This window comes from Manis pentadactyla, chromosome 2, assembly GCF_030020395.1.
Source record: "Manis pentadactyla isolate mManPen7 chromosome 2, mManPen7.hap1, whole genome shotgun sequence".
NCBI lineage: Eukaryota > Metazoa > Chordata > Mammalia > Pholidota > Manidae > Manis > Manis pentadactyla.
In genome coordinates, this window is record NC_080020.1 from 201,474,396 (window position 1) to 201,489,281 (window position 14,886).

Sequence of the window (14,886 nt, forward strand, 5' to 3'; positions counted from 1 at the left end):
TATCTGTTCTTTTCAAAAGCACATGGAACATTCAACATAATAAGCCATATACTAGGTCAGAATCTATCAAATCTCAAAGACGTGAAATCTGGGGTTTTGTTTGTTTTACAGATTATGTTTTCTGACCACAACAGAATTAACACGAGAATTCAGTAACAAAAATGTAAGGGGAAAAACCCCACAAATATGTAGAACTTAACTCTAAATAATCCATGACTCATAAAAGAAAATCACAAGGAAAAACAGTACTCTGAAGGAATGAAAATGAAAACACGACTTATCAAACTTTGTAAGATGGAGTTGAATAAAGTGGTACACAGAGGGAACCCACATACCCCCTTTCCTCCAGGTGTTATGCAGAAAGAATTGGGACAAGGCAAGAGACCTCAGAAAGTCCCCACTGGTGGCAGTGTGGTGCACAAAATCGTGATCACCTGCTACTGCAGACTGGGCAAGAAAAGCCCTTGATTCCCAGATTCTTAGCTCATACAAAGCAAAAGCTGTCTGTCACTAGAAAGAGGCTGGAAACCATCCACCCCCAGGTCCCAAGCAAAGTTCAGCGGCCATTGGGGATGGGGGCAGAGGGGCAGGAATTTGCTCACATCTAAGAACCCTGGCCTAAATGAAAGGCAACACGAGGCAGACTGGATGCCATAGGGAGCTGGGCAAAAAGGAGAAATGCTGCAGGAGCTCCACCAAAGACACAGGCACACAGCCTGCCCAAGGCTGGGGTGGAACAGGACAACTAAGAAACCACCCACACCCTCACCCCGCATCTTGCAGCCAGTAACAAGCCACACCACTCTACCACAGAGGGAAGGGCAAAACCACAGAGAGAGGCTCTGCAGTGCAGGGCCTGCTGAGGTGGAGACAGGACATGAAAAAACTCTTCCGGGTTCCTGGCCCCACATTAAGCATAGGTAAGAATTTGCAGTCTGTATATGTTCAGACTGCCTACCATTCACCTCTTCCATGAAAGAGGGACCTGCCCCTCAGAACAGTGTAAGATGGCCATACATAAACACACAACACCCAAGAGAAAACTGATGGGACTAACAGCAGCTTCTGAGTCATATACACTCACAGCTCAGGGGAAGAGGACACAATGGAGGGACACACGGGGTCACACTTGGGAACAGGAGCCAGTAGGGGCCAGGGAGTGAGGATTTGTCTACTAGGGGGATGAGGTCTGCCCTGGTTTGTTACTTAAGAGGGTTCTCTTGTGAGGATGTGATTGGCTTGTTTGAATAATCCTGCAGGCTCACAGGGAAATGAAACCTGTTAGGCTGGAGACTGGGTGGGGCACTAGGGGAGCTAGCCAGTCGGGGAGCCTTCCCTGCTGGGTGAGGGGCACATCTAGCAAAAGCTGGGGAACTCACAGTTAAGCTTTTGGGTCCCTGTGAGGCTCAAAGATATCAAGGCAGTACATGAAATTTTAGGCCTTCCACTACAGTGGTGCACTGAAGGTAGCCAGAACAACAGCGAAATCTAAACCTGGTCCAACTGCAGACTAATTATATTAGAGGATGACAACACACATTAATAGATTGGGAATTCAAGCAGATATTTTTTAAAAAGCATAAAAATAAAATATAAATGCTAGAAAAAAACATGCCATCATATTTGAAAAATTCCTTTAACAAGTTTATCAGAATACCAGACACTGAGCAGAGAAAAGAGTGAGTGTAGAAGATAGAACTATCTACTAGATAGACAGAACTAGAAGTACAAACTATACAAACAGCAAATCTCAGTTCAAGGAAATTCAGTGAACTGAAAGTAGAATAACTACAAAGAAAAACATACCCAGGCATGCTTAATAGTAAAACTGCTAAAAACCAAAAGTAAAGAGAAAAAAAACCATTTACATAAATACATGATGAACCTCTCTTCAGAAACTACATATTTTAAGCTATAGAGAGACTTCTTTAGTGCGTTTAAAGAGAGAGAGAAAAAAAGGAATCTGTAACAAATGAAATATCTCTTCAAAGAGGACAGCAGCAAGTTCTCCAGACCAAGCTGAACTCACTGTCAGCCAAATATAGGCAATAAACGATTACATCAGAAGTAAGGTTTCAAACTGATGATTTAAGCTTCAGCCTTAAAAAGATACTAGGAAAGACAAGGTACTCGCTGTCCACCAAGATTCACACCTCAGTACATACTTTTCAATCTGTTGTTTTCTCCCTTAACCTCCAGGATCCAGCTGAAATGCCTGTTAACTCCGTGAAGCCACTCCTGAGTTGACTGGCACAACCAACAGATCCCTTCTCAAACTCCCTTAATACTTCTTCATATTAGTGACAGAAATAACTGCATTATACTTTTTGGGTATATACCACTGAATCTCTTCATCTTGCCTATGAGAACTCATTCTCTGAAGTAAAGACCATGTTAAGTTTCTGTTGCATACTCAGTGCCTACCTGAAGACCTGGCATGTTACAGGTGCTCAATAAACATTTGTGTTATTGAATTAAGTTTAGAATGAATACTAGGACATCAAACGTGCATGTCACACTTAGGGCAGGGAAAAGTAGTTCACTCAAGTATTTTTCATCTTCTACTTCTTTACAGACCCGCAGATTTTGTTCTTTAAGGGATTTTGTTTTTGCAGTTTCTATTTAGTGGTATAGCTGTATTATATTAATACCTGCTATATTAATAACATTGCACTGGTGTGTTATTCTGGCCATCTGAAGCTAAATGTTGCCAATACATTTAAAATTCTCAGCTGTACATTCCTATAAATTGAAATCTGGACATATAATAATTTGGGTATGAGTAAAGTTTTGCCAGAAGAGTATCAGTGACACTACACTTTAAATATCTATTGTGTTAGGATTTAATTTATCAACCCATATTTACAAGTAATGATTTTGCATCAGAAATAATTTTTATAAAAAGTTGCAACAACATAAAAGAAAGGATATTAGCTCACATCATTTATTTCATATTCTGTAAAGATACTATCTTCATAATTTAACAAAAATGGTGATTGCTATAAAATGCTATTTATGGACTTCTCATAGAAATTCCCCCATTTCAAAGAGACTGTAAGCTTAATTAAAGAGCAACTCCATAAATACAAAAAAGTAATACAGAACAGTAGACAAGATTATCTAGTACTTAAAATGAAAGTAAGATACTGCATATCACTAAGAGGAGTCAGAGTACACACCCAGGAAATACCAACGATACTTCAGTAAGAAAAAAAACAGAAAGAAAACCCATGAAGTAAACTCTATTCTGCTTGCTACAGGTCATTTCCATATTAAAGGTCCTTAACAAATTCAGGCGCAACAATTAAGGCAACGAGAAAAATACTGAAGGCCTAAAGGAGAGCAATAAGCTTAAAAAGGAAAGGTCAGAAATACGTAGTGTAACTGGCTAGAAAAGCTGTCCATATTTCAAATTTGGAACCCAGAAAGAGGTAAAGAAGGATGAATCCATACTGCCAAAGTTTACAGCAAGCAGTCAGGGCCTCCAGACCCTGGGTCTTACTCACAATTACTTTCCAAAACAAATGTCAACTTCCCTCTCTCCCCTCCCACAAGACTGGACTTTCAGTCTATGTTGAGCACATAAAAATTACTGAGTCACAGACTTGCTCAATGAATACCTTAAAGCTTAACAGATTTCTCAACGAAATAAAATGTCCCCAGCCCATTTCATTTTATTTACAATTTTCTACTTACAAAATCTTGACGTATGTCATTGAAATCTTTGCCATATTTTTCCAGTGCCTCTTCAAATAAACTAGCTTCAGAGGCTGACCATTCTTCCATTTCGTCTCTGCATAAAACAGGTCCTCCAAGTGGTACTAAGACACTAATGGCACTACTCAAATCATAGCTGTGCCTATATAGTGTATCCATAGCATGAAACTAAAGAAAGCAAATGAAAGAGAAAAGATCAACCAGAAATTATTTAATATCTGAAATACTAAAATGCACGATGTACTGAATTAACAATAATATACTTAGGTAGTGTTTATTTTTTAAGTCACAAAATAAAGAAGAATTTGACAAAGTTACTTATTTAAAATATCAGTTGCTTTAAGAAAATATTGATTTGTACCCTCCCTTTAAGGTGTATATTTTCAAACATGAATTCATTTGTTACAGCAACCTAACCACAAAGATTCAGACCTCTAAGTATTGAATCGGGACTCCATTAAGTTTCACCATACTTTTGATTAAAAGTGCCAAAGTCATTTCAGCTGTTGTACAAGGTTGGCACAGCCTTCCTTGACAAGAGAAAAACAGATTATGTATCAGAGAATGAGCAAAAAATATTCTTAGGTTAGATTAAAAGAAAGAAGTATGAGGAACAAGAGATGGAAAGAAAACAGTGGAATTGAGAATGATGGTTAAGACAAAACAAAATTACACACATCCATGCTGAACAAAAACCCCCAAAATTACATATCCATGCAAAAACAGTAACTTTGTTAAGATTGTCTAAGACCAAGAATAGATACCAGGCTTGCTTGAAACATCTAGGCTGGTGTGGGTTTCCTATATATTTCAAGGGAGAGTGATTTGAGTAACCGGGAAGAGGGAAAAAGAGATTAGGATAATGTAATTGGCTTTTTGCAAAAGTACCTTGGATCTAGTTTACTAAAAAAAAATAAACATTTTCCTCCCATACAAGCAGTGAATAAGCTTAAGTTCGAAAACTTTGTTTTGAAGAACTTTGATGGTTTTTCTACTGAAGAGAAAGAGATTCATTCATAACATGCATACACAGTTTTAAGTGTAGCAGGAAAATTGCAGAACAGGACAGCTGGTTCCATCTGCATAAGCATGCTAAGTGAGGTACAGCTTTGCTTGGCAAGGTGACCAGATCCTCGCCCAGTAAGAATTACTTCTATTTAAACTTTCTAACAATCAAAAGCCAAGTCCTACACCTTTTACCCAAAGTATCTTCTGATATTTATTAAAAATGTCACAAATGGGGATAATGTCACACCTATGTAATTTACCTCTTAAACATTTAGCTTATAAGTGATCCATAAATACCTGGCAGGGAACAGTAAACAGTTCCCTACTGGTACAAGAGCAAAGAATTAAGTTCAAATATCAACAGATGTCAATCCATTAAAGAGAAAAAATTATTAGCTAATGTATGCATTAAAAATACATCTTTACACTGTGATACATTAAGATACTGAATAAGAATAGAGTACAAATTTGTTAACAGAGCTAAAGGCAGGATTTGGGACACACACATGTTTAGGTGTTTTAACACGGGTTGATGTTTCACTTAAAATAAATCATTGGATTACACAAAATAAAGCTAACAGGGATTTCATGATTAATTTCCTAGTTATAATCACAGCTAGACCACTGACCATGTGTAGTAATGATCACTATGCATAGAAAATAAACATCCTATCAGACATGTGCACTAGGGAAGTTCTAGGAAATAATTATTTTGAAATCGATTACTCAGATTGTGAGTATGTGTCACAATCATGGACTAACTTCAACTTTCTTCTCATCCTTCAGCAGGGGTTACAAAAATATTAGAATTCATCTTTATTCTTTGCTTGTGCTCTGCAAACTTAATTCCACTTCTCTAGCTAACCTCACTTGACAGATTGGGCAGTTTAACTGTCATGTACACTGTCACACACTTTTACATCATCCCTGAAACTAAGTAATTATTGTTTCTCAGTAACTGATCTGTGAAAATGAAAACAAAGTTCAATAGCATTTGGGGATCTTTTCAATTAATATCTTAACATAAATGATTTTTTTAAAAAACTCCTTAATTTACAATGGTAACAAACTAAAAAAGATCAAATGGTATTCAAAATCTATAAATCAAACAAATTAGCTGTGTAGATGAGATTCCTCAGGAGGTGGATTTTTTTTTAATATTTAACAGTTGCTCTGAAACTGAAAGTCACAGAATTAAATGAAGATTTTTCTCAGCTGATATGCCAACGACTCAAAGCATGAATGGATTTTCAGTCTTTTGTTCATGTTAGATGAATGAAAATGCTCTTCTTACAAGCACTTTTTTAAATGATGATGGGCTATTCTCTAATAATGCTTCAAAGAGTCAAGGTAATAACTTAAGTCTTTCTAAGCGATTGTGACCAAAATTGCAAGTGACAAGATTGTTTTAAAGATTCTGTTCTTTGCAGAGTGTGCCTGTGTTACTGAACACTGAAGTAATCATATGCTTTTGGAAGACTAGCTCCTGCATTGTGTTACAAATCAAATAGAATTGGACCAGGAGCTATGAAACCTCCAAAGCCTACATTTATACGACAGCCCAGAATGTGCAGTAATGATCACTATGCATAGAAAATAAACATCCCATTAGACATATGCACTACGGAATTTCTAGGGAATAATTCTTTTGAAATCGATGACCAACTTCACATAGGAAACCAGAGGGTCACATTATTTTCTAGAAGTCCATATTAACCCCATCTTTCTGACACACATAGGAGTTTCTTCTAAATGGACTTTTATATATTCTAATCCTACCCTAAAAATCTATAATACAAAACACAGAATATACTTTCTAACACAGAGGAGTTTGACATACAGCCAATGACTTACAGTTTATCAGTAAGATAGTAAAAACTCAAAGAGCTACATGTAAAAGAACATATGGGTTCCATTAATATGAACTTTGAGGAAAGTAACAATTGGTGGTGAAAGCAGTCAGAATAATGATTACCTGAGTAAGGGGGAACACTGACTGGGGAAGGGCATGAGGGAACCTTTGGAGATTCTGGTAATATTCCTTATCTAGATCAGGGTTGTGATTACATAGATAGATATATACATAAAAATTTCTAAGTCATGCACCTAAGTGTACTTGATAAATACACTTTACTGTATGCATACCTGAATTTAAAATAAGAATTTAAAATTAAATGTAAAAAACCTGAAAACCTTCCCTCTAAATAAATACTTTGCAAAGATACAATCTTTTCAATAGAGATACAGATACACATGACAAGATCCATTCAAATCTAAATTTTAAAAAGCAGAACTCAGGACAAGCTGTTCTCTCTGCCAAATAGTGGTGAAGGTGTTGTCACATTTCATCTCATTCATAACAGATGGAGATGACAAACAGAAGTATTTTAGGAGAAAGACTGACAATGAAATCTTGGCAGTAGACTTCTCATCTTTTGATCATTAAGCAGAATCACACTATGGTAGACTGTATTACTGTTCAGCAAATAGTCCCTCCCTCCCCTGGACCTCCAGAGGAGGGTATTTTTCTACTCCACTGACATTGGGCATGACCACGTGACTTGCCAATAGGATGTTAATAATATGTGATGGAACACAGCCTTAACATGTGTTTGTATATTTGGATTTGCCTTCTCATGCTACTGACTTGTCAACAGAGGATGAAAGATAAAATGAGCAAAGCTGGACCCAAACTGCAGCTGGACACCTAAATCAGGCCAGTGTAGTTCAGAATCCTAGACAATCTACAGAGAAATATACAAGAAATTAATGCTTACTATTAGAAGCCACTGAAATTCTAGGCAGTGTAAGAGATACTGTGTTTTCCCCTTTGAGAATAAAGAACTTATTCATCCAGTGCTAGACAGGCTAGCAACAAACAGCCCTCAGCTGTTGGTCATCTTTGGCATGATCTCAATTTAAGGGAGATTCATCACCCATGGTCATACCTCTTTCTGGGACAGCCTGCATCCAACGATGCAGGAGTATAAAGGCCCAGCCTTTCACCCTGATTTGGGACAACTCTTCAGAGTGTTGCCTGAAGTCAGCTGGCATCTTCTTTCATACTATATCATAGCCCACTTTCTCTCTCTGTTCAATCCTGCCTCTTTCCCTTCTCTCCACAGGTATTGATCCCAAGTGTACTCACCCTGATCAACATGCTGTATACATGTCTCCATCTCAAAGTCTATTTCCCAGAAACCCAACCTGTACATGGGTAGCACCATTTTGACAAATGATACAAATATATATTCAATACTATTGATCTGATTTATGACCTAGTTCTCATTCACTCTACTCAACCCACAAGCCACCCGTAGCATATTCTTAAATGTACTCATACCCTTTGATTATCAAAAGAAAGCTACAGGGTAGCAGGAAATGTCATTTCTACACCTGCCGTGAGCAGAACGATGGGTCTATCTCTCCTTGTGATTCTAGATACAAACCAAATGTGTAACACAACTGTATGAAGACACTGGAGAACAACCAACAACAAAGGGAAGGCTGGGATAATCCAGGAGGAGGAACATCAAACAAAAGTTTCCTTTTTTCTACACTGAAGTGAAAGTGGGTAAGATCAAAATCCTGGCGAGCAAAATCCTAGCGAAGATTATAGTCCAGGAAATAACATTAAAAGAATTGGTATCATACATGTTCTGTGACCACAATCCCCATGAACCTCATTGCCTTGGTAATTAACTCACCATCAATTGCAAAATTATAAAGTAAATTAGGAAATACTCAGAACCAAATGATAATGAAAATACTATCAAAATATGAGATACAAAAAGACATAAATATTGATAATGGAAAAGTAGACAAAAACCATCGGGCTTAAAATTGGTCTCAAAAAGCTGGAACAGGAATACAGAGTAAACCGAAAGAAAACTAGAAGGCAGCACAGAGAATATAGCCAGTGGTTCTGAAACAGTTTCCTACATTGACAGAGAGTAACTGCACTAGTTAGAGTGAGGATTTAATAATATGCGGAACTGCTGAACCACTGTGTTGTAGACGTGAAACCAATATACGATTCTATATCAATTATACTTCAACTAAAAAAAGAGAAAAGAAATAGCAAAAATAAACAGAAAACAAACACCCAATAAAGAAAATCAATTAAACTAAAATCTCTAATAAGACAGTAAAAAAGAAATCTCTGGCAAAACTATTAAAAGACAAAAAAATGGGTGGAATATGATACACATAAACAATAACAGTAATGAAAAGTTATTTCAAACTGCATACACAACAAATTTTTCTTATTAAAAACACTAGGAAAAATTATGTCGATAAATTTGAAAACTTGGAGAATATCAATTTTTTTCCTGACAGTAAAGCTTTTTTTTCCTGTCTTTTTTTTTTTTGGTATCATTAATCTACAATTACATGAGGAACATTATGTTTACTAGACTCCCCCCTTCACCAAGTCACCCCCACAAACCCCAGTACAGTCACTGTACATCAGCGTAGTAAGATGCTGTAGAGTCACTATTTGTCTTCTCTGTGTTGCACAGCCCTCCCCATGCCTCCCCTGACTTTATACATGGCTAATCGTAATGCCCCCTTTCTTCCCCCACTCCTTATCCCTTCCTTCCAACCCATCCTCCCCAGTCCATTTCCCTTTGGTAACTGTTAGTCCATTCTTGGGTTCTGTGAGTCTGCTGCTGTTCTGTTCCTTCAGTTTTTTCTTTGTTCTTATACTCTACATATAACTGAAATCATTTGGTACTTGTCTTTCTCCACCTGGCTTATTTCACGGAGCATAATACCCTCTAGCTCCATCCATGTTGTTGCAAATGGTAGGATTTGTTTTCTTCTTATGGCTGAATAATATTCCATTGTGTATATGTACCACATCTTCTTTGTCCTTTCATCTACTGATGGACACTTAGGCTGCTTCCATTTCTTGGCTATTGTAAATAGTGCTGTGATAAACATAGGGGTGCATCTATCTTCTTCAAACTGGACTGCTGTATTCTTAGGGTAAATTCCTAGAAGTGGAATTCCTGGGTCAAATGGTATTTCTATTTTGAGCTTTTTGAGGAACCTCCATACTGCTTTCCACAATGGTTGAACTAATTTACATTCCCACCAGCAGTGTAGGAGGGTTCCCCTTTCTCCACAACCTCTCCAACATTTGTTGTCGTTTGTCTTTTGGATGGTGGCGATCCTTACTGGTGTGAGGCAGAAAACTGCCTTCTATTTCTTTCGGTTTACTCTGTATTCCTGTTCCAGCTTTTTGAGACCAATTTGCATTTCTCTGATGACTAGCGATGTGGAGCATCTTTTCATGTGTCTGTTGGCCATCTGAATTTCTTCTTTAGAGAACTGTCTGTTCAGCTCCTCTGCCCATTTTTTTATTGGATTATTTGCTTTTTGTTTGTTGAGGTGTGTGAGCTCTTTATATATTTTGGATGTCAATCCTTTATCGGATCTGTCATTTGTGAATATATTCTCCCATACTGTAGGATGCCTTTTTGTTCTATTGGTGGTGTCCTTTGCTGTACAGAAGCTTTTCAGCTTGATATAGTCCCACTTGTTCATTTTTGCTTTTGTTTTGCTTGCCCGGGGAAATATGTTCATGAAGAAGTCACTCATGTTTATGTCCAAGAGATTTTTGCCTATCTTTTTTTCTAAGAGTTTTATGGTTTCATGACTTACATTCAGGTCTTTGATCCACTTCAAATTTACTTTTGTGTATGGGGTTAGACAATGATCCAGTTTCATTCTCCTACATGTAGCTGTCCAGTTTTGCCAACACCATCTGTTGAAGAGACTGTCATTTCCCCATTGTATGTCCATGGTTCCTTTAAGGTATATTAATTGACCATATATGTTTGGGTTAATATCTGGGTTCTCTATTCTGTTCCACTGGTCTGTGGGTCTGTTCTTGTGCCAGAACCAAATTGTCTTGATTACTGTGGCTTTGTAGTAGAGCTTGACGTTGGGAAGCAAGATCCCCTCTGCTTTATTCTTCCTTCTCAGGATTGCTTTGGCTATTCGGGGTATTTTGTGGTTCCATATCAATTTTAGAACTATTTGTTCCAGTTCGTTGAACAATGCTATTGGTATTTTGATAGGGATTACATTGAATGTGTAGATTGCTTCAGGCAGGATGGCCATTTTGACAATATTCATTCTTCCTAGCCAAGAGCATGGGATGAGTTTCCATTTGTTAGTGACCTCTTTAATTTCTCTTAAGAGTGTCTTGTAGTTTTCAGGGTATAGGTTTTTCACTTCCTTGGTTACGTTTATTCCTAGGTATTTTATTCTTTTCGATGCTATTGTGAATGGAATTGTTTTCCTGATTTCTCTTTCTATTAGTTCATCGGTAGTGTATAGGAATGTAACAGATTTCTGTGTATTAATTTTGTATCTGATAGGAAACTTTTTGTTGTAAAATTTTCAGCTTGTTTTAAGGGGAAGACCTTTAAGTTGTATGGGGAAAAATAGAAAATCTCCTGACATAACTAACCAAAATGGACTTAAGGAGAATAAAATCTTATTCTAGTTTCAATCAAATTATAGCCACATATAATGAGAGACATTCTACAAAATAAGTGGCCTGCACCCTTCAAAATGCCATGATCATGAAAGACAGAAAGAATAAGGAGCTGTTCAGGACTGAAGGAAATTAAAGAGATATGACAACTAAATGCACTGGTTCTCAAGTAGACCTTGGACCAGAAAAAAAATTTTTTCCTTTTGTTACAAAAAGGACATCACTAGGACAACTAGCAAATCTGACTAAAGTCTCTAGATTAAATAAAAGTACTAAAGCAGTGTTCATTTCCTGAATCGAACAATTGTACTGTGGTTATATAAGAGAAAATCTGTATTCTTTTAGGAACTACCTCCTCAAATAGTTAGGAATAGAGGGACATGCATTCTGAAATTTACTCTCAAACTGTTCAGAAATAATAACAATAAGTATTATTATAGTATTACAGAGAGAATGATAAAGGAAATGTAAATGTTAACATTTGGACAATCTGGGTGAAGGGAATACAAGATGTCAGTATAATTTTTTTATTTTCTCATAATACAAATACAATAAATTTTAAGAAATTATAACCACAAGCCTTAATTAACTCACACTTGTAAATCTGAAAGTCTTCACCATTAACCCCAGGCAAAAAAGTTCAAACAATTTTCATTATAGTTCCCCATAGTTCAAAGTACATTGACTTTCTGGTGCTTCTTGATTAGTGTCAAATTAATAGGAGAAAAAGTTAAAACAATATATATTCCACCACCACCCCCCAAAAAAACTAATTTAAAATAAAGAAATGGATAAACAGAACACACACAAGTCTACAACAGTTTGCAGTGTCTCTAAGTTCATTTAAAATTATTTTAAAATTCTTACCTACAATAGATCATCAGACAAAAACAAGTGTGCCTAATGTGAAATACTGCCTCAATGATATATTTAGAAGGAAGGAAAATTTAATGTTTCATGTTTTTTGCGGCAGTAGTAGTCTATTACTTCTAACTCTAACCTTACAGACTTGGAAACATGGATAGTTCTCTTCTAAGTTTTAGCAAATTGAGTTTTTAAAAATTACATGAATTCTCACTTAATCAATTGCATATTCATTTTGAAGACTAGATCTCTGGTATAAATTGGTATCTAAAATGTTAAAGATTCATATATTCTTCTGAGTACAACTTCTTTAAATAATATTAACAACTGTGATTTCTGAACTATCCTCGAATACCCAGCACCCTTGAGGCCCTAACTGAAATGTTTGGTTTGAACAGGACTGACAAAGAGAATGAAGTACATGATTAATGTCTAGCATTTTTACAAATAATTAATATCTGAATTAATATCTGAAGAATAAAATTATTGTTGGTCAAATCAACTTTCTCTTATCAGGAAAATAAATATTTTTTCTAAGTTTTTCTTGATGGGAAACTTTTTATTGTAAAATTACAGCTTGTTTTAAGGGGGAAGATCTTTAAACTGTATAGTGATTTCCTTGTAACAACTATATATTAAATGTAGAGTTAACCATAGCTAATGACCATATTCAAACTTGTTAACCTACTATAATGACAGTAAATAGGGTATAACAAAATCTTTTAGATAATAATGCTATAAATCAGGAGAAACTAAATGAGACTCAACAAAAATGGGGGGGGGGTGTTATCATCATCCAACAATAATAACTGATATTTATTGAGGTCTTACATTGTACCAGACACTGTACTAAATGACTTACAAGTACTATCTCATTTTATCTCAAGTTAGTGCCACATGGACTCAGAGACAGACTTCCCCGGAGGCTAGAAAGAGGGTGCCAGGAGTCCTATTCAGGGCACTAAGGCATCACACGCTTTCTCTCCCAGTGAGGATAGGGCCAGAGGTGCCCAGTGTTTCTGAACATAACCTTAAATACAGGTGCATAAACTGAGTATTTCTTCTGCAATGTTAACAGAAGCTCAAAAAGACTTGTGACATAGCAATAAATCAGTTGTCTTCTACCCTATCCGGGCAATCGATATGAGAGTGAGCTCCCTGCCCCTCAGAGAACTCAGGGACCCAGATAAAACAGCCCTAAGGGATGCTCTGGGGAGCCACTGCAGTTCATTTAGTTCTATATGTGTGGACGCATCTATGAGCAACTTACACCCTCTTCATCAATCCATAACCCCCTAAAGCAGGGCCCATAGATTTCATGATTATTCCCACTGCACATGAGGAAACTCAGACACAAGGAAGTTAGGTAACATTCATAAGGCTGTATGGATCATAAGCTATAAATCCAGGGGGGGAAAGCAGAGAATCATAAAAGCATACCCATTTGTAAACCAACGTTCAGAGTAGTATTATTCACAAAGTCCAAAAGGCAGAAGCAATCCAAGTTTCTCTTGACAGATGAATGGAAAAACAAAATGTGGTATACACATACAATGCAATATTATTCAGGCTCAGAAAGGAAGGAAATGTTGGCATGTGCTACAATTTGGATGAATCTTCAAAACATTTGTGCTAAGTAAAGTAGATTACAAAAGGGCAATTATTGAATGGTTCTACTTCTATAAGGTATTTAGAGTAGTTGAATTCATAGAGACAGAAAGCAGAAGGGTAGTTGCTAAGGGCTGGGAAGTAGGGAGTTATTTCATGAGTACAGAGTTTGGTTGGGAAAGATGAAGAAGTTCTGGAGATGGATGGTGGTAATGGTTGCACAAACAATTCAAGTACTTACTGCCAAAGAACACAGTACATTTCAAAATGGCTAAACTAAGTTTTATGCTTTGTATTTATTTTACCACTATTTCAAATTAGCTATATCCAATGCCTAAATCTTTCTGTAATTTCTGCTCTTCAGACTGTGTACACATACCTATGGTGATATAATGAAATTAAAATTCAAATATATATCACTCTTAATGATAAGACATATTCAGTAGATTTATTACAATGTTTTAACAAAATAAAACATTTAATGAAAACATTTTAATGGAAGTAATACACCCCAATGAACTATTTTAATAAGCTATGTCCTAGAGATGGAATATTTACTGAACACCTAGTATACATGCCCGAAAGTGTTTGGTGCTGGGGATTCAACAGTGAGGAAAAACAGATACATTCACTATTCTAATAAATGTTATCTGCTGATATGTGGGGAAAGGGAAGGAGACATACATTAATCAAATAATCACAAAAATAAGTGTTTCATTACAAACAACTAACATGGAGGAACATGGTTGGTTCACTACATGAGCCCATCACCAAACAACCTGTTGTAGACTGATGAATTAAGACAAGATTTGAAAAAGAGATGAAGAATTAATCAGGTGGGGTTGTGAGAGCAGCCAGGCAAGGGGAAGTGCACATGCAAAGGTCATGCTAGCAGGAGGCGGGCCCTGGAGCCAAAGGAGGATACAGCCTGGCTGTAGCCCAGAGGACACAGAGGTGTGTGGGCAAGGGGCTGAAGAGAGAGGCGAGACAGAACCCCACAGTCTTGTTGACTGTTTTAAGGATCTGGATTTTACCCTAAATGCGATTAAAAGCCACTAAAAGGATGTAAGATAAGAGGCAGTAAAATCAAGAGTTTTTTATTTTTAAAAGATCAGATATGAAATAGGAATTAGAGATGTTCCAAGATGCAATTTCCTCCCTACAAAATCAACACAGCATGA

General features: G+C 36.7%; 1 protein-coding gene across 6 annotated transcripts in view; it reads right to left on the minus strand.

Annotated features, from left to right (window-relative positions):
* MTA3 (metastasis associated 1 family member 3) overlaps nucleotides 1–14,886 on the minus strand; it is a 181,900-nt gene that overhangs the window by 41,888 nt on the left and 125,126 nt on the right. For all 6 annotated transcript variants that reach the window (XR_005032687.2, XM_036925590.2, XM_036925589.2 and 3 more), the window contains one exon: nucleotides 3,697–3,885. Coding sequence is in view for 5 of the 6 variants with exons in the window: in XM_036925590.2 (XP_036781485.1) it covers nucleotides 3,697–3,885 (189 nt within the window). In the remaining variant the exon portion in view is untranslated. The remainder of the gene's footprint in view (nucleotides 1–3,696; nucleotides 3,886–14,886) is intronic.